General features: G+C 39.2%; 1 protein-coding gene across 8 annotated transcripts in view; it reads right to left on the minus strand.

Annotated features, from left to right (window-relative positions):
- Window positions 1-21,717, minus strand: part of NCKAP5 (NCK associated protein 5) — a 588,725-nt gene that overhangs the window by 71,299 nt on the left and 495,709 nt on the right. For 6 of the 8 annotated variants that reach the window (XM_043525274.1, XM_043525277.1, XM_043525273.1 and 3 more), the window contains 5 exons: window positions 18,076-18,180; window positions 14,809-15,000; window positions 6,806-10,641; window positions 5,726-5,903; window positions 688-757 (listed from right to left, as the gene is read on the minus strand). In XM_043525274.1, coding sequence (XP_043381209.1) covers window positions 688-757; window positions 5,726-5,903; window positions 6,806-10,641; window positions 14,809-15,000; window positions 18,076-18,180 — 4,381 coding nt within the window. The remainder of the gene's footprint in view (window positions 1-687; window positions 758-5,725; window positions 5,904-6,805; window positions 10,642-14,808; window positions 15,001-18,075; window positions 18,181-21,717) is intronic. The other 2 variants (XM_043525276.1, XM_043525275.1) reach the window with 1 other exon arrangement.

Here is a 21,717-nt window from a genome sequence, read left to right on the forward strand (position 1 = left end):
AGCTATTACTCTGCCGCACAGAGTATGACTTTGCTACTCTGGCTGTGGTGAGAAGAGCAGGGTCTACTCATCTGATAATCCCTGCTGTGAGCAAATGGTTAGGGAGGAAGGAAAGAGGAGCAGAGTGGGAGCAGCCATGGATTTGCTACTTCTAGTCACTGGCCAGAATAGATAGCTGGGTGCTGAGATGGGAGTAAGCTGCTCCACAAAAAGAGGAAGTAATTTTCTCTACCAGAGCAAGGGAGGAGTAGATGAGGAACTGTGACCCTGAGTCATAACTCGATCCTTGCTCTGCTCCTGAGGTGATACAGCTATCTGCCATCCCTTATTCAAGGCAGAGTGTATAGTTACAGATTGTACATTGGTTGAACTCCTGCGAAAAGCAAGGGCAGTTTTGCATGAACAACTACTACAAGACCAGGACATAGTACATGGAATACTCCAGTTGTAACCTCTGGGCCAGGTTGTAACACCCTTACTCACATCGAATAGCACCTTGCTCCACAATTGGTGTCAGCATGGTAGAGCACGATGTCAGTATCTGTACCTCTGGACTGGCAAACAAATGCAGAAAAAGTCCTTCTTTAAAAAGGACAATTTAGTAGCTAGGTTAGCTACTGAGATTAAACATTGTTTTACCAGGGGAAAAAAGCAACATTAATACCCATATAAAATATAGTTTTGTACCTATTACGTGACTCTGACATGTAGTGCTTGTGATGGTGTCCTCTTCATCTTCTTGCTGACTTTCTTTAGTCTGCACATAGTACAACAAAAATCAAAGTAAAGAAAATATTCTTCACGTGTCTGCTTTTGGTAGCATAGACCAAAAATGGTGTGAAGCCATAGCACTTTTGTTTTATTGTTTTAGCTGATTATTTACCTTAATTATCCTAATATCCTTTCAGAAATGTTTAGCTGCTCACGTATCAAAAGTAGGAACATATAGTATGTGTCATTCCATGAAAGATGTCTAAAGATAACAGCTTTGATTCTAAATCCCCTAATAAAAGCCATGATATGTGGCTGTCAAGAAAAATTAAGACTTGGGGACATGTAATTCCTCAAGAGGAAATTACTTCTGTTACTATCCATTTTAATAAGAATACAGAAATACACTCAGGTCTCATGACCCTGTATTTGTTTCTCTCCAGGAATACCACGTGTCATTCTTTATGCTAAGGAAAATATGAGGTGAACTTAATGTGTGACCTGGTATCTCCTCATTCAATTTGCAATCATTTAACTCTGGTGTCTTCTTTTCCACCTGTTAAAAGGCTAGCTAGAAAGCCAATCATAATTTTTAAAAATGCATCATGCACCAAGATCCCTATACTGATCTTTTCTATAGCACTGTAGTTAAAATGTGTGATTCTAGCCTCATGGATTTTCTAGGTGATGCTTGAGAGGACTGCATAATTCACACTTTTTCTTCTCTCCTATTCCCAAAAATGGGTGCACAAATAGTTAAGCTTCTTCCTCGCATGCATTCTGTCAACCTGCTTCTTACACGTACAGAGAAAAACCTCTCCAGTGTGCACCATCTGTGGCTATAATTCAGATCCAAGGGCATATGTTTTTTCTTACACCATGCTAATACGTATAAGTCAAACAAAGGAAAATACTTCCTCAGGCTGTCCTGAAAGAGAACAAGCCCTGAAGAAAAATTCACTCTTTCACTGCTTAGTGCTCGTGCTCTTATTAATACTTGTTAACTGACCTCTGTTGCCCAAAGCCACTTCCAGGATCTATTGTATTTTATATACATTCCAAGAAGTATTAAATATGCTTCCTAGTCTAAAATCTTAGGATTATTATTTGCAAAACTATTAATTTTTTTAAAAAAATTATCATAGACCAGATTCTGCTGGTCTTACTCACACAGGTAGTTCCACTGACTTCTCATAACTACCATTAGTAAGTCAAGGATTTGGCTCTATAAATTTGCAAAAGTCACATATTCTTTGAAGCGGAAAGATTTTATATGGACCTTTTTTGGGGGAACAGAACTCTTTAGGGCATGTGGAATAAGAGAAGAATATGTGCATGGTTTGACTTAACTGATTGATAAAGTAATCTTTTCACATTTAGGGACTGTACCACAGCTAGGACATGGGCAGCCTGACACAGCAATCTGAGCCAGATTCCACAGTGATGAGACGGAAGTCAGCTGGGTCAGGATATTAGGAGATGAGAAGCAGAAGACAAACTGGAGATCTGCACCACAAGTTAGGAATCAGGGTCAGGCTGGGTCAGAATAGCAGGAGGTCAGAAGCAGGAAACCAACTGGAGGTCTGGACCCAAAACTTGGATGCCAGGAAATAAAGGAGCAGAGAGGGGGCAGGCGTGGAGCAGAGCTGTTTCAACAGCTTCCTGTTCCTGCTACTGGCTTAAGTAGGGCCAGTGGATCAATCAGCCACCCTGGGGCTCCAACAATCGGACCTCAGGGGCGGAGCCTTACACTGTAGCTGGGCTTCATGGGTCCCAGGTTGGTCCTTGTCAGCAAGCTGGGTTCAAGACCCATAGGTCATGAGGGATTGTATGTGTCCTGCTAATTTTATTAAACTTCATGATAGAAGTCTATGTCCTTGGGTATTCCAAAATGCACAGAGTGCAATTCAAGGAGCTGTATGCAAATCTGGCTCAAATTTCTCACTTGCATTGCCCTGATTTTAGTGCTACTCTGTCCACTTCTCCCCCCACACTGTTGCACCTGACCTGAAGTAATGGCCAATGGTCTGAATAAGTTGAGGTCTGTGTCAGAAAAGAACATGTGGGGTGTTATTGTTTTGTGCCTATGGGAGTACATGTGTGAGTGAGCAGCATTTGGCCCAAAAGGTACCTCTTTTGATTAACTTAATCATATTGCATTTGGTGGCTGTGTATCCCTCCCAAAGGTGTATGCCCAAGCTTACTGTTAATGAGATGCTAGTTTTATATCTTTTAAATATGAGAGCCAAGTAATGGTGCTCTCTAGTATAAGTTGCACAAAAATCAGTGATAAGTGCTGCATAAGGGATGGCATAATAGGCCCCCATGCTTTTAATTAGAACTTGGAAAGAGAAAAGATTTAATTCTATGAAGTATAAGAAAAAAGACTTGAAAAAAACACTTTCTAGAATGTTAATGTTTAAAAGAGCCTCACATTACTGTCAGGTTTTAAAAAAGCGGTACATACGATATGAGGTTTGAAGAACAAGTGTCAGTTTCAGTGTTGACCCTCATTACTGAATGTTCTTTACATTGTTAAGAAAAGAATAATCCTCTTAGTTTAAGGTTTTTTAAAAGATTTATTCTGTTTTCTCAAAAAGCATTTATTTTTCCTTTTTATAAAAAATACACAATGGTCTATGCTCCCACATGCTAGTGTTTTCAATCATAGATATCTCTCCAAAGAGAATCCGTTGCAATCTTCTTCAGAGAAAGCAGGCACCAAAGAATAATGGAAAGAGCTAGAAATAAGATGCATGAACTCTGAATTTAAAGAGTGTCAATTGTTTCTCTTGTATGAATTTGGAGGACAAGCTGAAATTCCACTTAATTTATAAATCCTATTTAACACCATATTTCTTTCAAAAATTAGATTTAAGAGCACAAAGTATATGCTTTCATTCTCTTTATTCTAAATGTTCTCAACATGTTGACACTAGTTATTTCATTTAGGAATTAAACTCAACAAAATTCATAATAAGGAATTCACAGCTGAAGCAACTTGAATCTTCAAAAAGAATATAGTTACAATACTTTGATTTCCAGCTTAACAAAAGGGATGTATGGTATAAGATAGGTAATGCCTTTTCACCATGACTAATTTGTCCTTAGAAGCTAAATAGGATAATTAGCATTTCTCCATTATTTATGTATATTAAGGACAATCTTTGTACTTCACTGATAAAATGAAGTGTGTTTCTTGAAGATATACTTAAAGTCCTAAATGACTGTTATTGTTACATTTTAAAAAACTTTACAAAATGAGAGACAAAAAGCATAGCAAATTATTGCAGCATTAGAAAATAATAAGAAAGCAAAAAAGAAATTGTAGAAGCAACGGTTCAGAGCTTTTTGTACTTCTGTACAGTGACGATATACTCTATGCTGTCAGGACCATATTAAATGGGACATCGTTAAATTGAGTGGCTCTGATAAGGGGCTCCGCTTTGCTATCAAAGTTCTAGATCACTTGGATTGAATTTCCTGCATATTGCACATTTCCAGACTTTCATTCTCTCTCCTTCCTTTCAGTGACATTACAAGGGCAGCCTTAGATATGCTTATAATTTGTGGTTTTATAATGCAGGGGACATCTACATTTTCAAAGAAGAGATGATACCACAGAAGCCAGGAGCAAAAAGTTTTCCAAAGCATTCGTTCTGCCAACGCTTTCTGAGAGAGTTTACAAAATGACCTTGTATATCCTTTTATAAAGACACTATTTGCATGAAAATAAAAATACACATTTGCCTGGACTTGAAAGTGTGTCTGTGATAACTGTAACCTTAAGCACTCTAACATCAATAGTAAACTAAGAGGTTTTCCAATTTCCCTTATGAAGCCTTTTGAAACTTGCTTTACCCTTCAAACATAACACAGAGAAATATTTAATTACTTCATATTTCAAATTTTGTCATACAAAATGGCAGCATGTGCTGTATTTTAATAACCCATTTTGTCAGAACGAAAATGATATGCTTAAATTAATGCTGTATAGTATACACATTTGGTGCAAGCGTTCAAATTATTTTGCAAAAAGGGAAAATAATATGGTTAACACAACTATGGAGAGTGTAGACAGTGTTTTATGATACAAAATTAAATGCTGTCAGAGTTCAAACATCTGTACGCCACTGGTATTTGAACTTTATAACATCATGGGAGAAGCCCACTCCAAAGGAGAAATCACTGTCAGCTGAGTTCTAAGATTAGTTATTAAAAACTTCACAATTAAGGGTATCTTTAGAGTGAGATCTTAGGTCACAATTCTGCAAAGATTTACACATTCTTAGCTTTATTAATTTGCTGCACAGCAAGCACTACTCACAATGTGTAAAGCTAAGCACATACATGCATTACCTTTGCACATCAGGGCCTAAGAGCTGACAGTGCTTAAAACAATTTTCCTTAGGAATTGTAATGCTTCTGCTCTCTGGATAAATTAAAGTATCAGATCCAGTTAAAAACTGTAGAGAAGCACAAAATTCACTCCCAGGGGGAAATTTTCAAAGGGAATCTAAGGGGCTTAATTCTCATGGAAAGTCAAGTATCCAATTCCCACTTGTGTGTTTGGTAGTGACAAACATCCCTAAATGTGGTTCAGTGCTTTGCTTTTTTTTTCCATTGAGTTTTACACTTTTTACTTTTTAATGGTTTCAATCATATCAGAAGAATGTTTGACACAAGTGTATAATTTTCAGGGGAAAGTAAAGAAGAAAAGAAAATGGTCTCATTATTTCATTGTGCTGCACTGTGATTATGGCATCATCGTGCAAATATATTTACAGAAATTCAGTTGCCGGTAAAAGCAGTACGATCTTCATGAATAGTCGTACAATCTGGCCCATAATCAAACTGTCAGATTTGGCATTAATTCATAGTTCTCTAGTTACAAAATTCTTTCTACTATATATAAACAATTATTGTCTTGTTTGTCTGTACTGAAAATAAGGAACAAAGCACATCCAGATATTAATAAAAGGGAAATAACGTTTTTGTGCACTAAAGAACTTACCAGTGTCTCATGCTGCATTTCCATATCAGCTTTTGTTTTGCTATTTTTCTTGTGGCTTCCTTGAGTGCTGATAGAGTTGCTGGGAAGACAGGAGCCCTGGGAGCTGCCCTTCGACACACTCCTGTAGGAAACATTATTTGATCCACTTTCTGTCTGCTGAGCTGCTTTCTTATCAACTCTGCAGGTAGAAAGTGATTCCTCTAATAAATTACATTGCCCTTCTTCAATCACTCTACTTTTCCCATCCCTTTAATGTTTAAAGTAACCTCTCTGTATCTTTCTGTCTCTAGACCTTTGAGTGATAAATGTTTCTAACTAGTCTTGATCAAATCTGTCACTTGTAATTTCAGGTAGTATATCAATTTAGTCTTTCACATACAAGGATTTATTTTATATTTGAAATTGCTGTGCGGCAAACTGGGAATCACTGTACAATGATTGTTGAGTGTCTTTGTGGCCTAAGGTTATGGTAGCTGTAAATGTAATTAATTCTGGCTAGTTACCAAATGCACATTTGCTGGTTACAATCACTGAGAATGGCAGAAATAAAAAACATGTACATAATTTTCCTCTGTGTCACACCAGATGCCTACATTCCTGGTTTCTGGAATAGTTTGAATTCCTGTAATCTTTGATCAAATTTACCATTCTTTAATTTCAAAGACCATTGCTTTGGTTAACAAACTAACATGAACCAGATTATTGTTTTATTGCTAACATTTTCCCCCAGAGATTAAAATCTTGATATGTACAAAACAAATGCTGCTATTGTAACACCGACAGACCCCGGTCGTCATCGGGCGGAATCGAACCTGCGACCTCTGGAGCTTAGTACATGAGCTTGTACCGCATGACCTAAAAGGCTACAGAGCAGACTAATAATCTCTCTCTTTCTCTCTCTCTTTCTAAGTGGTCTTGGGGCTACTACATGGGACAGAATACACCCAGGAGGTGCATGGGTTACACTATGCATTCCTATCTAGAAGAAACATGCTTGCATTTTGTTTAATACTGAGAATGCACATAAAGCTGCAGAGAAAAAAAAACTGCACATCCCAAATTGTTTCATAAAGTAATTACCTGTTTAAAAGTTCTTTCATAAAACTGTCTTTTGCTGAATATGTGATGGTGGAGGAACCACTCTTTTGATAACACCTAATCTGGCCAGGGATGTCTTGTGAAGCTCTTGTATTCTTTATGCCTTTCAAATCATCATCTAAAATGTCACCATTTTCGGTTTTCTTATTAAATTCATTTTCTGCTTCAGGGTGTTGGTCAGTTTTCTTTTTATCTTTTTTTTTCTCTGACTTTGCCTGCCTATTTCCAAAACCTGAACCTTTTGCTTCTTTCTTTTCTACCTTTGTTTTAGGAACATCAGTTTTTCTACCATTCAGGGCTGGGAGTTTACTCTTACGAAAACCAAACCAGCTAGCTATAGAGGGCCCAGTCTTTTGCTTCATCTCAGCAGTGGGAGGCTTGTTTTGCCCTTGACCCTTCTGCACATTTTCCTGGATACACAACATGACTTTTTCTTCTATTGTAGGTTGTACAACAGATGAACTTAAAGCACTGGGAACCTCAGAGTTTTCTGATATCTTTAAAGAGGTTTCTTGTCTCTGTGACTTGCTTGCTTCAAGTTTACGAGGATATTGTATTCCATCCAAGTTTTGAAATGATGAAATTTGTTCTGTTGGAATAGTAGGTGATGACTCCAACTCCAATTCTGCTTGCATGATACTTTTTTTGTTTAGTGGATGCTGTTTAGAATTCTCACTGCTTTTTTCATTGTGGACAAATATACTTGGTGTATCTTTCTGAGAAGGTGATTCATTTCCCTCACATTTTGAAATGCTGTGAAACAAGTCCACTTTTGGAGACGTTCTGAATGGTAGTCTGCTTGGGCTACCATGCTGACTATTGGAACTACTCATGCTTCCATCAGAAACTTGTCTAGAATATAAATTTTCTGGGACTTTTGAAGTATCTGAAAGGGTCTCTGATGCCATTGCTAACCCAGGAGTGGCCTTGATTTGGAATCCTTCCATGGTAGAGTTTTGTCTTGTTAAAGAATTTCCTCTCTCAGAAGTGTTAGTAATAATCTGAGTCCGTACTTTTCCTAGACCTTCTGTCACAGGGATAGCTGGCTTTTCCCCTGTATGAATGCTGAAACTTTGACTACGGGCCTTTGCTCCATTCATTCCCAGAGCCGGTTTTAAGTATGCTTTGTTACTAGAAGAAACAGATCTCTTAACTAATTTGTTTTCTAATCCATCTCCTCGGTCTACCATAATGCTGCAGTTTTCAGGTGAGTGAGGAGATGCTGTATCCATAGTAAGTCCCATGGAAAAAATATCTTTTATTTCAGTATCGGCCTTAGTGACTCTTAATTCCGTACTCACTGTTTCCATGGTGGTTAGACACATGGATTCATCCTGCTTGTACTTACATGAACTCACATTGCTTTTGGAAGCTGCATTTATACTGTCTTTTTCTTGTTTTCCTGGTACAGTAGAACTCTTCCTGAGGCGTTGGGGAGATTTTACAAGTTGTTTCAGTCCTACAGGGAGACGGGCTTTCAGTCCTTTCTCATGAGAATTTTGGACAGCATTTGTCATGTCACTGCCATGAAACGATAGTGGCAATGAGGAACGGTTAACATGAGATAGAAGAGGCTCGCTACTACTTGCTGTGTGACATTGTGGAGATGTGGGCAGACTGTTTGGCATTTTTTGAGGCACTCCACTGCCATTGGATATTCCTTTTTTGCCTGAATACGTGCTTTGTGAGGAAACCGTTTCCAGTGACACACAAGCGAGAGAGAAAGTCTTAGCTGTCCGTAATCCTGGGTTAGAAAACTCCTGATTGCTGCAGAATACTGACTGATTAGAGGTTTTTGGGTTAGCTCTTTTTGTGAAAACTTTGGGAGGCCCTTGAGAGTTTCCAGGGGACTTTTGAAGCATGTTTTGTGTGCTCATTTGTCCATTCTCTTGAAGGTGAACTAATTCAATTTTGGCCATGAGAGGTGTATTTTTTGTTAGCATTTCACGATTAGATTGATTATGAAAAGCAATAGGGTTTGCAGTTCCTTTTAAGGGTGATGATTTAAGAATATTTCTTGCTGTTTCATTGGGAACAGTTGCTCCTGGCTTTATGGATAAAGGTGGAGAATGTTCATAATTTGGTTTTATCAACAGTGAAGTTGACCGGCCTGGAGGAGGGGGTGGTGATGGGGATTGGGTTTCTACAGTTGCTAAATTACAATGAATATCTCTAGTTGGGGGCTCTCCATAGTCACTGCGTTCTATAAGGTGCTGAGGCAATAATGGTGATCCTGGAACTTGACTCTTTGGATTCTTTCTCCATTCACTTCTGCCTGGATTTTTAGAATTTTGAGGAAGATGGTGCTTTGGAATTTGTATGTCTATTTTCGAATCCAAATTATGAGTTGGACTTTGTGCCTTTTTGAATCTTGACAGTTTCATAGGCGGCAAAGCTGGTGATTTTTCTAGGGTTGTTGGGCCAGATGATGAGGCTGCACCAGACTCACTATCTGTCATCTTAATTTTCTGTGGTGAAAACTTATTTCTGCTGGGTATTTTAGTCAAGTTTTGCTTTTGATTGATACCTGCATGAACAGTGGAGACGGAACTGGCCTTATATGATACATTGTACACTGGCTTCACTAGCTTTTGTCGTAGAGTATTTTGCAACAATGCTCTTTCAAAGTGTAAAGATTCACTGCATGTCATGGGGACAACTGTATTTTCATTCCCTACATTGTTCTGAAGAGTCTTTTTCTCTATTTCATCTTCAGGTGTTTCTAAAACAGTGTAGTTTCTAGCATCAGTTCCTGTCTGCGAATTAGTTATTCCCTGAGGTATAAATTCAGTGTATTCTGCATTGCGCCCACTTTGTGGTCGGTTGATGGAAAGTTCATTTCTAGTCACAGTGACTACTCCAGTTTGATGTGAACTGAATTCAATAGGCTCACCATCCTCAGCATCAAATATTACAGTAGTGCATTCTTCAGAAGAAGTCTTTTTAATAAGCTTTTGTTGTTTAATAAAATTACATGTCTTTGGCCCAATATCTGACTGAGCAGATACTTGTTTTTCCTCTCCATCAGTAGATACAAACTGAGAATTCTCCATCCCTGCAAGCATGTCAGAGCTCTTTGTATGCTTGTCAGTAAAGGGAGTTAATAACAACTCTGATGAACTTTTTTCATCACTGCTTTCTATATGTAATTCATCCATGACTTCATTGTCATCAGTATCTGAAAACTGTAAATTAAGGTCCTTCCAACCCAGATTAGCAGTGCTTTGATCTAGCTGCAGTACAGGCAGTTTAACATTTGTGCATGATTTTACCTCTGACTGAAAATCATTGACAAAACTAGTTAGTTTTTCAGGTCTTTCCTTTGAATTAAAATATGAACCTTTTTCTGGTAAACGTTTCCCATTAGGCTCCCAACCAAATAGACTGTCAGAAATACTGTGGGTTAATTTATTACAATAGAGCCTGCCACCTTTGCTTGGTACTTCATGCAGCAATACTAAAGATGAAGATTCATCATCTGCATCATCATGTGAATCTGAATCATAAGTGAAAGTTTTGTTGTGCTCGATGCAAACGCTCCCTATTTCCATTGGCTTACAATGAGTTTGTTCTTCATGACTGCCACATTTAATTCCAGGGGAATATATTCCTTCATTGGAGTTCATGCAATCTTTGTAACCCCATTTTGATATTACTGAAGATGGTTCAAATAATATTTTTCGTTTCTGTAACTTCTTCAGCCCTTCCAAAATGTGGTTTTCCTTGATACGAGTTGGAGGTGGATCGTCTGTAGGACTAGAGAGGTTGCTCGGTAGCGAAGAACCAATGCTTATTCTTTTATCCCAGCTTACAGATGACTGTTAAAAAAATAAGAATATGCTGGTAAGAAAAAAAGTAACACCTTTTATTTAATTGGTTATAAATTGCATATGGTATTAAGTCTCATCTAGACAAACTGCTATCTTTGGAATTGATGCCAATATTCTTTCTTAATACAGTATTTCATAGTAGTGTGAAATGGGGAGTGTGATTGGCGTGTGTAAGAGAGAATGTGGGTAATGAGTAAGACAGAAAGAGAGCAGAAGAAATTTGAGTGTGAAAGAGAAAGGGAATGTCTGAATGAGAGAGAGATTGGGAAAGCAGAGGGAGAGAATGAGGATAGTTGACTTGATTTAGGGGAAAGAGGAAATGGGAATCAATGAGATGAGTGAAGAAAGAGTGAGAACAGAGGATAGTGAAGGGGCTGCACTCATGCATGCAAACTTATGGTCAGGTGATCTGCCATTTCACATATGAGGGAAAAAAATAAAGGGAAGACTACACAGCATATATAGTAAATACTGCATATTTACATGAACTCCAGCACCACTATGACATGCTGGGCCCTGGGAGGAAACCCCATGAACCCTACTTCTACATTGAAGTCTGTGAGGTAATGGGGCCCTATATAGTACTATAGATAGAGGTCTGTTACTATTGTTATTAGTAGTAGTGAAGAAGTGGGGTTGTTAAGCAAGTGGGCTTTGTATCCTGCAGATTAGAACTGTATTAGCAGCTCCTCTTGCCTGGATGTGACTCAGGCAGCTTAGAGACCCACCAAGCAGCCCAGAAGACAGCTAGGAAAGGTGATTCTTCTGCATTATGGACCATTTATGGGTCTTTTCTTATAACTGATGCTTGGATTTGAGATAGGAGAAGTCTATAGTAGGTCTTATGTGTATTGTTTGGTTTAATATGCTAACAACCAAAAATAAATATAGCAACCCAGAAAAAGATTTTATTTTTGTTAACCAGAGAGTTTGGTGTCTATTACTGAGGGAAACCCCTGAGCTCCCGTACAGTCCCCAATAGTTTTCTACATGGAAATCTCCTCTTTTTGCCTTTTTCAACTTGCCTTTTTGAAAATATAGGAAGCACAATACAACAGAAAATGCTTGAGAATGAACAGCAAACAAAAGTGCAAATTGAGCAAACTGTGATTTGCAAAGAAGAGCTAGAGATAGGCATAGCTAGAAAAGAAAAGGCAATTTTCTTACGGTGAGATAGTATGACTGTGGTACTTTACTAAATTATAGTAAATGTATCTTTACCTTAAATATTACAGAAATTTCCTCCCTTCTGATTGCTTAGTCTGTGCTCCCTGTGTCAAAGCCACATTTCTAAAATATCATTGGAAAAATTATTGAAAAATATACTATAGGGAAATATCTTCCTCCAGCAAGTTGATGGACTAGTTGTGACTTCACAAGAGTCTATGGATTCTACGATTCTAAATATAAACCATATTCACAGCGAAGGCCAAACCTTGATGTGATTTGCAAAACTTGCTTGGAATAGTTCTTGTTAAAATGTTTTGCATGTTTTTAAATGACTGTGATGCTTGCAAAAAGTGCTGGAGTGAATGTCCTGAGAAAATAAAACAATCCATTTAACAGTGGTAGAGGCAGTGGGAATGTGAGCATCTTTGTGCCTCAAGGCCACATCGAGAAGGACCATCTCAAAGAACGAGCAGGTAATTCTGGGCCAGGTTCTCTTCTGTGTCTAGCTTCTCTGCCTGGCCCCAACCCAGGGCACAGTTTAGAGCAGTGTTGCTCTAAGATCTATCAGCGGGAAATGATTTGCCAGCTGAGGATAGCCAAAACGTAGAGTGGTCCAGCCATACCTCTGCCCCACCAACAACACATCCTTTCTAACCTCCCTGAGTGGGGGGCTGCAGGGAGGGGAGCATAGGAGCCAGCTATGCTGTTTTTGTTGGCATTGAGGAGCCTTGAGCAAAGGTAAATAGCTAGGGTGATGCTCCTTTTGTGCTGCTTGAGTAGCATAAAATTAGCAGAGCAGGACTGAGAATCTACCTCGCAGTCTTTGAACTCTGGAATGTTAAGTGTGTTGGTGGTTTTTCTGAGATGATCAACTGTCTACTGGGTACTTTACTCACACCACAAACTTCTTCCACTGAACAGATGTCTGACGGTAACTTTCAGTCACTATTTACCAGGGTTATATCTAGGGAACTACCAAATTCACGGTCCATTTTGGTCAATTTCATGGTCAGAGGATTTTAAAAATCGTAAATTTCATGATTTCAGATATTTAAATCTGAAATTTCACGGTGTTGTAATTGTAGGGGTCCTGACCCAAAAAGGAGTTGTGTGTGTGGGGGGGGGGAGGGGCGGGTCGCAAGGTTGTTGTAGAGGGGGTTGCGGTATTGCTACCCTTACCTCTGTGCTGCTGCTGGCGGCGGCCCTGTCATCAGAGATGGGCGGCCGGAGAGCGGCAGCTGCTGACCGGGAGCCCACCTCTGAAGGCAGAGCCACCACCAGCAGCAATGCATAAGTAAGGATGACTTCAGAATTGGGCCTTTGACAGAGGTGAGAGTAAGCCGGTCCAGTCCGATATGGTGTACCATTAAGAAAGCCGCTGATAATGGCAGGGGGCAAAAGGGGCAGCTACCCTGGGGCTTCAGCAGTGATTTAAAGGGCCTGGGGCTCCCGGCCCCCACTGCTCCTGTGGCTGGAGCCCCGGGCCCTTTAAATCACCACAGAAGCCCCGGGCAGTGGGGGTGGGGCAGCGCTGAAGGGCTGGCTAGGGGATTTTGGCCCCTGCCCCGCCCCTTCTGCCAGAGGCCCTGCCTCTCCCAGGGCCCAGAGCTGCCCCCGCCCCACCTTGCCCAGGACCCCAGCCACCCTGCGTACCAGTAAGTCATTTAAGTTACTTTCACCCCTGGTCCTTGGTCAGCAGCTGCCACTCTCTGGCCACCCAGCTCTGAAGGCAGCAGCGCAGAAGTAAGGGTGCCCTGGTATGGTATTGCCACCCTTCCTTCTGCGCTGCTGCTGGTGGGGTGCTGCCTTCAGAACTGAGCGGCTGGCCAACAGCCTCAGCTCTCTGGCTGCCCAGCTCGGAAGGCAGTGCAGAAGTAAGGGTGGCAATACTGCGACACCCCTAAAATAACCTTGCAGCCCCCCCACCTGGAACTCCCTTTTGGGTCAGGACCCCCAAGTTGAGAAATGCTGGTCTCCCCTGTGAAATCTGTATAGTGTAGGGTAAAAGCACACAAAAGACCAGATTTCATGGGGGGAGACTAGATTTTTACGGTCCGTGATGCGTTTTTCATGGCCGTGAATTTGGTAGGGCCCTAGTTATATCTGAACCTAAGAGTTGAAAGTTTCCTTTTCCCAAATCCTTCACCCTTTACCTCCCTATTCTAGCGCCGCTCAAAAAGCCTACTTTGAAGTTAGCATGCTTAGAAAAGGAAACTAAATGAAACATTCTTTCTGAGAAGAAACCTGGAGAAAATCCAAAACTGACAAGAAGTTGCTGTTCAGAGAAGAAGCCTACCATTCAATATGCTCAGTTAATACAGAGACAGGGAGAACAGAAAACGATTAAAAACAATATGAGCTCAACTTGCTTAACCCTTTGGCACTGGTGGTGGCGATGCTCCCAGTGTTGTGTGCTAATTCATCATGCATTAGGACTTTGCATTGAGGTAATTCAACAATTAGCGTCAAGGGGCTAAACTTCCCTATATGATTCAAGCTGAAATCTCTCCAACTACTCTATTTAAGGCCATTAGATCACGAGACCTCCTTTCCGATGTATTTTTTCCCTATGCATTGCAGAAGCAAACACTTTCAGTTCATAAGCCTCCTGCCTCCTAAACCATAATGACATTTTTTTTTTAAATCTGCTAAATCTACCAAATTTTACCCTTGATTAAACCAAGGCAACCCAAATGAAGCCAGTGTGGCACAACTTGGCCTCATGTGTAAATGCATAGACTGGTTTTGCATGTTGCACTCTGTAGGCCCTTGTGCCAGATAGCTTAAAGAGTTAAGGAGGCCTGAAGTTTGTTCGGACCTCTCACATCTGCACATTTGCCCCCACCAAACTCTAGCAAGTTCGATAATCATTTAAAGGGATGGGGGGAGAAGAGGAAGAAAGGCAAATCATTCAGAAATTTCTGACTGCTCCATCTTGTTTCAGATGAATTGAGTTAATAAATGAAACAAATCAATTTGCTTTACCCTTTTACTGCACGTCTTTCCATCATTCCAAGTGTAGGAGGAGCCACTGGAATATTCACTGCAAGCACTTGATAGAGAGAGTTCACTGCTACTGCAACTGCTCCGGGGATATAGGCGACTGGGCCCTGTCATATTTATTTGACTCTGGCATTTCAAGGCAGGTATACTGGATTTCACATTCTGCTGGCATTCCTAAAACACAAGAAGAAATGCAACAATCTTATGGGTAAAAACAGATAACTTTCTCTTCTACCTGATTGATTTAGTTAATAGGGCAAAATGCAAGTGTGCCATTTATACTTGCATAATATTCCATTAGGATCTGGTAATATTAATGAATAGATATAAAATAAAAAAACAATTTAATGTTTAGCTTTATTAGAACAGAAAAAAATCTCAATCCCTCCAATTATTTTTATTTACTTACTATGGCTTCAGCATTCTGCTGGTCTTTCTGCAAGAGTATTTTGAATCTGTGTGAATTATGCTGTAGATATTAGCAGCATGCTCCAGTAAGATATCACAAACTAAGTTATAAGAGTACAAGTACATCTTGACAACTGCATTATAGCCCCACAATGTAACAGATGAGGCTCCACCAACTGGACAAGGTAAATTAATTTAGTGTCCCAAACAGAATGTCCATTGAGAATGGAATCTCTCCATTACAGTCTAATTCTGGTTTCCTATCTAGTCCAAACCTTTGTCTAAGAAACTCTCGGATGCAGGACAATCCATCTTTGTGTCACTCTCAGACAGCTGAAGCCTCTTACTTATGCAATTTATTGACACTTTATGGCTGCCTTTAGTACTTGGGTAGTTATCGCCCCTCTCCAAATGCAATTTCAGCTGACTGTGACTAAATGCCAGCTTTGAGGAAGAGAGTAATGAAGAGCAGATAGCACGTTAGGTAAAATATTAAACCTTTGTAGGAGTATCTAGGATGTGTGTAATTTATATTCAAACTAGTTCTCTTGTGCCTAACAATGCTAGACTTTCTTTAACGTTAAGTGCCTGCACTGTTATGCTGTTATGATGATATCCTCGTCTGCCATATAGAATCAGAAACTTTTTTAATTACCAGGAATACCGAAGAGCAACACGACTATATTTTTCTGAAAGGTGGCTTAGAATTTCATTAAAACTAGAAAATAACCTCACAACCAAGCCTTAAGCAATATTTATTGATTTCCATTCTTGTTTATAGCCTGATGTAGTTTTGCTTAGATGGGTGTTTTCACATTTATATCCCAATAGGATACAAACAAATCTAAGGTTATATAATACATGAGCGGCTGGCAAAACTGTCAAATAGATTCAATGGATGTATAAAATGTTTCATGGAAATCTTTGGAAAATATTCAATTTAGAGACCATTCTCCATATACTCTGTTCCATGCTGGGTTGCTTTTTGTGTGTGTGATTTCCCCCCATTTATTACTACAAAGGCTGTTTGGCTGAGAACAGGATTTTTATTGCTGAGGAGTTCCTCAGCGACTGCTGCTCATTCCTCAAGTGACATCATAATACTCTGTCTGTAACAAACCTAATTACAGGGCAAATCATCGCTCCCTGTCATGGACAAAACCCCATGATCAGAAAAATCAGTCAGCAGTAGCAGCAGAGAGTTTCACCTCATGTCCTCCTAAGCAGTGAAAGGGGTGTAGAAGAACTGGTCTCCAAACCCTCCGGAGCGCCAGGTAATACACAGAGCACAGGCTTCAGCATTTCTGCAATAGAGTCCCTTGGCTTTCACCACTGGCATCATTCACTCCCTCTGCTGTCACTAGTTCCCCCTGCTATGCCTGCGTCCTCCCCTGCAGGTAGAAGGCATGGAGGCCAACAGTAGTATTGACTTCTGCTTATTATGGTATTTCAGCTGTGGTGCTAGATAAACATACAATGTTCGGTGACTGCACTCTGGGTTCCACCCCATATAACAGGCCAGACATGTCCAAAATGCCTAGTGCCTGCCTGGAAGGACTGCTGTAGATTCTGGGGAAAGGGAGCACATAGCATGGTGCAGAGCCCTCACTCTCCTCCCCCCACCTTCTGCTGCTTTGGGAGCCTTCCCATCCCATCCCCTTTTCCCCTTTGTGCCTTAAGGAGGAGAGGGACATCAGGTCCTATGATTTCAGAATAAGAAGCAAATGGACATCTAAGCAAAAAGTATTTTCATGTAAATACCCTTAATATTTACAGCAAGTAAGAAAACATGGAAAATATAGTGTGCATCCCGAGAATTCTCTCTGAACAGAACGTTCTCTCAACTTCCTCAATTTTAAAAGGAGGCTGGGTTTTTCTTCTAGGAGTTGTCTAATTTTTTTTTAAATTCTGTTTAAAAAACCTTTAAAGATTATATTTATGACGCATTAATTATATATAGTTAACTTGCACACTAGTTAATTAATTTGAATTGCATAATCTGAGTTTTTTCCCCTAATCATGACTTCTAAACCATCAGCTTTAATGAAATTAGAGTACAAAAGCTGTCTGTATGAGTATAATTTAAACATGTAATTGTTGTTAGGAAGAAAAGACAACTGACTGAATCAAACAATTGCAGAGAGAAAACTGCATACTTAGAAAAATCTAACCTGAAAGCTAAATTACAGATTGTACAGAGGGTCATTAACATCTTTTTGAACCTTTGAAACAATGGCTTTCCACTAAAATATGTATTATTATAAAGCGGATTACATTTCTGATGACACTTTTATACTTTAAGATGAAAGGCATAGAAAGGCTCAGTTTTCTGTTCTCATCTGCTTTATTTCTCTCTATCTTCATGTGACTTTTGTTTTTAAAGCTACTTTTCTCTCCGTCAATGAAACATGAAAGCCCTACTGGTTACAGTTTTGCCAAATAAGCACAAAGCTAACCCCCAACTTTAATTAAAAAAAAAACCAAAAAACTGCAGAGACTATGAATTTTTAAAAGTTCATACATAATATATCATAAAAGTAGGATGAATAACATGGTACATGGGCTTTAATAAAAAGCTCCTTGACCATTTCTCAGAGATTTTGAGATGTAATCAATACCCAAAAAGGTATATTGGGGACATTGTCAAGATTTATGCTTTTTTTGCACAGAGTGACACTTTCTGTGTACTATATCAACCAGAGACATGATATTGAATTTCAGAGACCAGAAGAAAGGAAAGTATTGTTATCTGTCTCAACAATGGCTCACCCATGACATCGCACTTCACAGACAAAAATGAGCACTCCAAATGAGGCACTTAAAGACCGCACAAAGACTCACATGAATCTGAACACCAGTAGTTCGTGATTGTATCAAACTTCTGTTCCTTTCTACATCTGAAAGCAAATCCCCAGACGAGAGATCTAAGATGCGTGAATGCAGTTTCTGGCAGAAGAGAATGACCAAAGCATAAACATTTGACAAATATGCAACAGATCAGCATTTTAAAAATTCCAAACCATGCAGTTAAATTTCAAAGGAGAATAAAACCCTGTGGTAAAAGAGCACTTGTCCTAATTTGAAAGTTTTCCATTTTACTGCTTACTGAGTACAGGACTTGATGCACGAAAATTTTTCATCCAAAGAAAACTGAACTTTTTCTCCCTGCGACTGTTTCACAACTTATCATGATTTCACATGCAATAATGACAAAGTAATAGGACCCCACTCATATTTATCCATAGAGTTTGGAAAGTTTGCATTAAAGAAGCATAAAAATGAATGATGAAATTAACATTTATAAAGCAATCAACGCATTAACCTTGTTTTATTTAGCAGTTGCTACAGCTTGAGTGAATGATTATAAAAGTGACCCTATTTCTAAACGGCATTGGTCTTGTGAAGTCCTGCCTTGCACACATTTTAACTCAAAGTCATTAATGTCATCTGTTAGGAACAATTAATATGAATAGAAAATAATTGCATCAGGGAGCAAGGGACTCAGAGGATTTTGTGCATTAATATTCACATGCTGTTCAATTACACACTCAGTCCTTTATTTCAGTTTTGCTTGGAAGGCCTGCTAACCTGATGCCATTTCCCCCATATTAATCTGTACACTAATTACCAAGGCTTTCTGTATAGAATAAGTCTGACCTGTTTTAATTTCAAATGTATGATTTATTTGAATGCTGTTTCTTGACCAGTGACTTCAAAAGAAAAAAATAGCTATATCTGCTCTCCAGCTGGTCATGTGAGCTAAGCTTTTTGATTATAGATATTTGGGATCTGATCTGCAGTCCACTGAAATATATGAAAAGGTTCCTGTTGACTTCAATGAGCTTTGGGTCAGGCCCTCTGGTAAGATCCTGCCCACCCTCCCTGCAACCACAGAAGAATCAAGCCACTGGAACTGCTCAGTTCATGTTGTGCATGGCTGTGGGTATTGGAAAGGGGTGAAGGGGAAGGAGAGGCTGCAGCAAACCTGCCAAGAAAACTTGGTACCCTGCGTTACACTGTGCAGGACACACCCTACAGGGATGTGGAGACGATGCAGCGGGGCAAGGCAATGGGCCCGGAACTGTTTATCCATTTGTCCACAAATATTAGTGTGAGGGGGAAGCAATAGCTTGCAACTGCTAATCTTACCGATATCCAGCTGGAGTATTGGCAGAGCAGCTCTACACAGGCTTCTGCAAGCTGGGACTGAGGCTTCAGCTCAGCACCACATGCAGTGCTCAGCCTGCTTATCAGGCACTCACCTCTACAGTTTCTTCCTCTGGAGAATGAATCATCCAGAAATAGACATCTCTTCTTCCAGCCTTTGCTGGTCACATCCAGAATTGCAGACTGACTTCTATTGCAGGCAATTTAGTACTTTTAACCACTAATTATTAATTGGGGAATAATTTTGCAGGAGTTACATATTCATCTAGTTTTCATTCAGTGTTTTGTTTTAACCTGTGCTATCCTGTTTCAGTAAGATTATGGGAAACTGTTTGAATGATGAATGCTCTGTATAATCATATTTCCTATAACACAATGTTGAATAGATGCCACAAACACTTTGCATTCAGTATAGTTTTCATTATAAATATTTACTACACCGAGTGTACATGTCTTTTAACACAGTGTCAGTTATATCTATTCTCCAGCTATTGAATGTGAACCATTTAAAATATTGTTATTGTAATTGCAGGCTGATGTTTGCCCAAAATTTAAATACTGCCTAATTACACCTTTCCAAGCTCACAGGTTTACAATGAACTCAAAGTTAGCCTTTAACTGAAAGTCTCCCAACTGTATAGTTGAGCCACCAGAAAATTCGAATTGATTCAGACACAGGAATCTTTGATGCGATGCAAAGGTGTTGCTAGGAAGGGCCCTTTGAAAAGGACTGTCTTTCCTCCAAAAAGACCAACTTCCTAGTCTCTCCTTGCAGAGGATTTTTAGTGCAAGTTTCTGTACTTAAGCCATGCATTAGACTGGAAAATTGGAGAAGTGTGAAGGGAATAGACACTAACGTTTATTTCCCAAGAAAACATACTGGAAATATTACTTCAGGAGTTTTACATCTTGAAGACTTGCTTCAGAGTTTGTCAGTCCCTAAAAATGTTTTGAAAATACTATTTTATTGTACAGGAGTTAGCAATACAGATGGCCGTAAATAATGAAGTGAACAATATAATTTGTTATAACAATAACAGTTACATGAAACTAAGTACACTGCTATATCATCCTTGTGAAACATAATGCCAGCTCACTCAGCATACTGAGTCAGCCAGAAGAAAATAAAATCAGGAAGGAGAAAGAAATAATCTCCCAAATAACAACCTAAAATTAATTAAAAATAGTAAATTGTTAAAAGTTATATATTATTGGGCTCAATACAGGGGTAAATGGGTGACATTTAATGGCCTGTGATATACAGGAGGTCAGACTAGGTGATCTAATGAATCCTTCTGCCTTAAACTCTATGAGCCTATAAATAATAAAAGTAAATCAGCAAAATATAATAAGAATAATAGAGAAGAAAGGAAGGAAAGTGGGTTCTCAAGATCTATAATACCATTACATATCTGTATCAAATAGACCAATTAAGTAATCATCATACTGGAAACGTTCACCATCATACAAATCACAAAAGGATGTGGGGGTTATAATGGATCACAAATTGAATATGAGTCAACAATGTGATTGAGTAGTGAAAAAGGCCAATATCACACTGGAGGGTACTAACAGGAATGTTGTATGTAAGACACAGTGGGTAACTGTCTCACTCTTCTCAGCTGGAGTATGTTTCCAGTTCAGAGCGCCACACTTTAAGACAGATGAAGAGAAATTGAGAGAGTCAGAGGAGAGCAACAAAAATGACGCAAGGTTTACAAAACCTGACTTGTGAAGAAAAGTTAAAAAACTGGGTACGTTTAGTTTTGAGAAAAGAAGACTGAGGGGGTAACAATCTTCATATATGCTAAGAGCTGTTATAAAGAGGATGGTGATCAATTGTTCTCCATATCCATTGAAGGTAGGACAAGAAGTAATGGGCTTAATCTGCAGCAAGGGAGTTATACGTTGGATATTAGGAAAAGGTTTCTAACTATCAGACTAGTTAAGCACTGGAGTAGGTTTCCAAGGGAGTTGTGGAATCCCTCTCATTGGAGGTTTTGAAAAACCAATTAGACAAATGCCTGTCAGGGATGGTCTAGTGTACACAGAAAGGAAGCTTGACTAGACGACCTCTTGAGGGCCCTTCCAGTCCTACATTTGTAGGATTCTATGAAATTAGCTGTAACAGATACATATCCAGCAGAATGACCTACCTTAACAAAGTTTAAAGAAACAGAACAAAGTTTGGATTAAGATAATTAAGGAAATAAAGCCACACAGCAATGAAACAGTAATTATAAAGTAAAAATGACAGGAAAATAATTTCCCCCCACATTCATTTATTTTCTCTAAGTGATAAAGTCAAAAAATAAA

The sequence above is a fragment of the Chelonia mydas genome, chromosome 11, assembly GCF_015237465.2.
Source record: "Chelonia mydas isolate rCheMyd1 chromosome 11, rCheMyd1.pri.v2, whole genome shotgun sequence".
Taxonomy (NCBI): Eukaryota; Metazoa; Chordata; order Testudines; family Cheloniidae; genus Chelonia; species Chelonia mydas.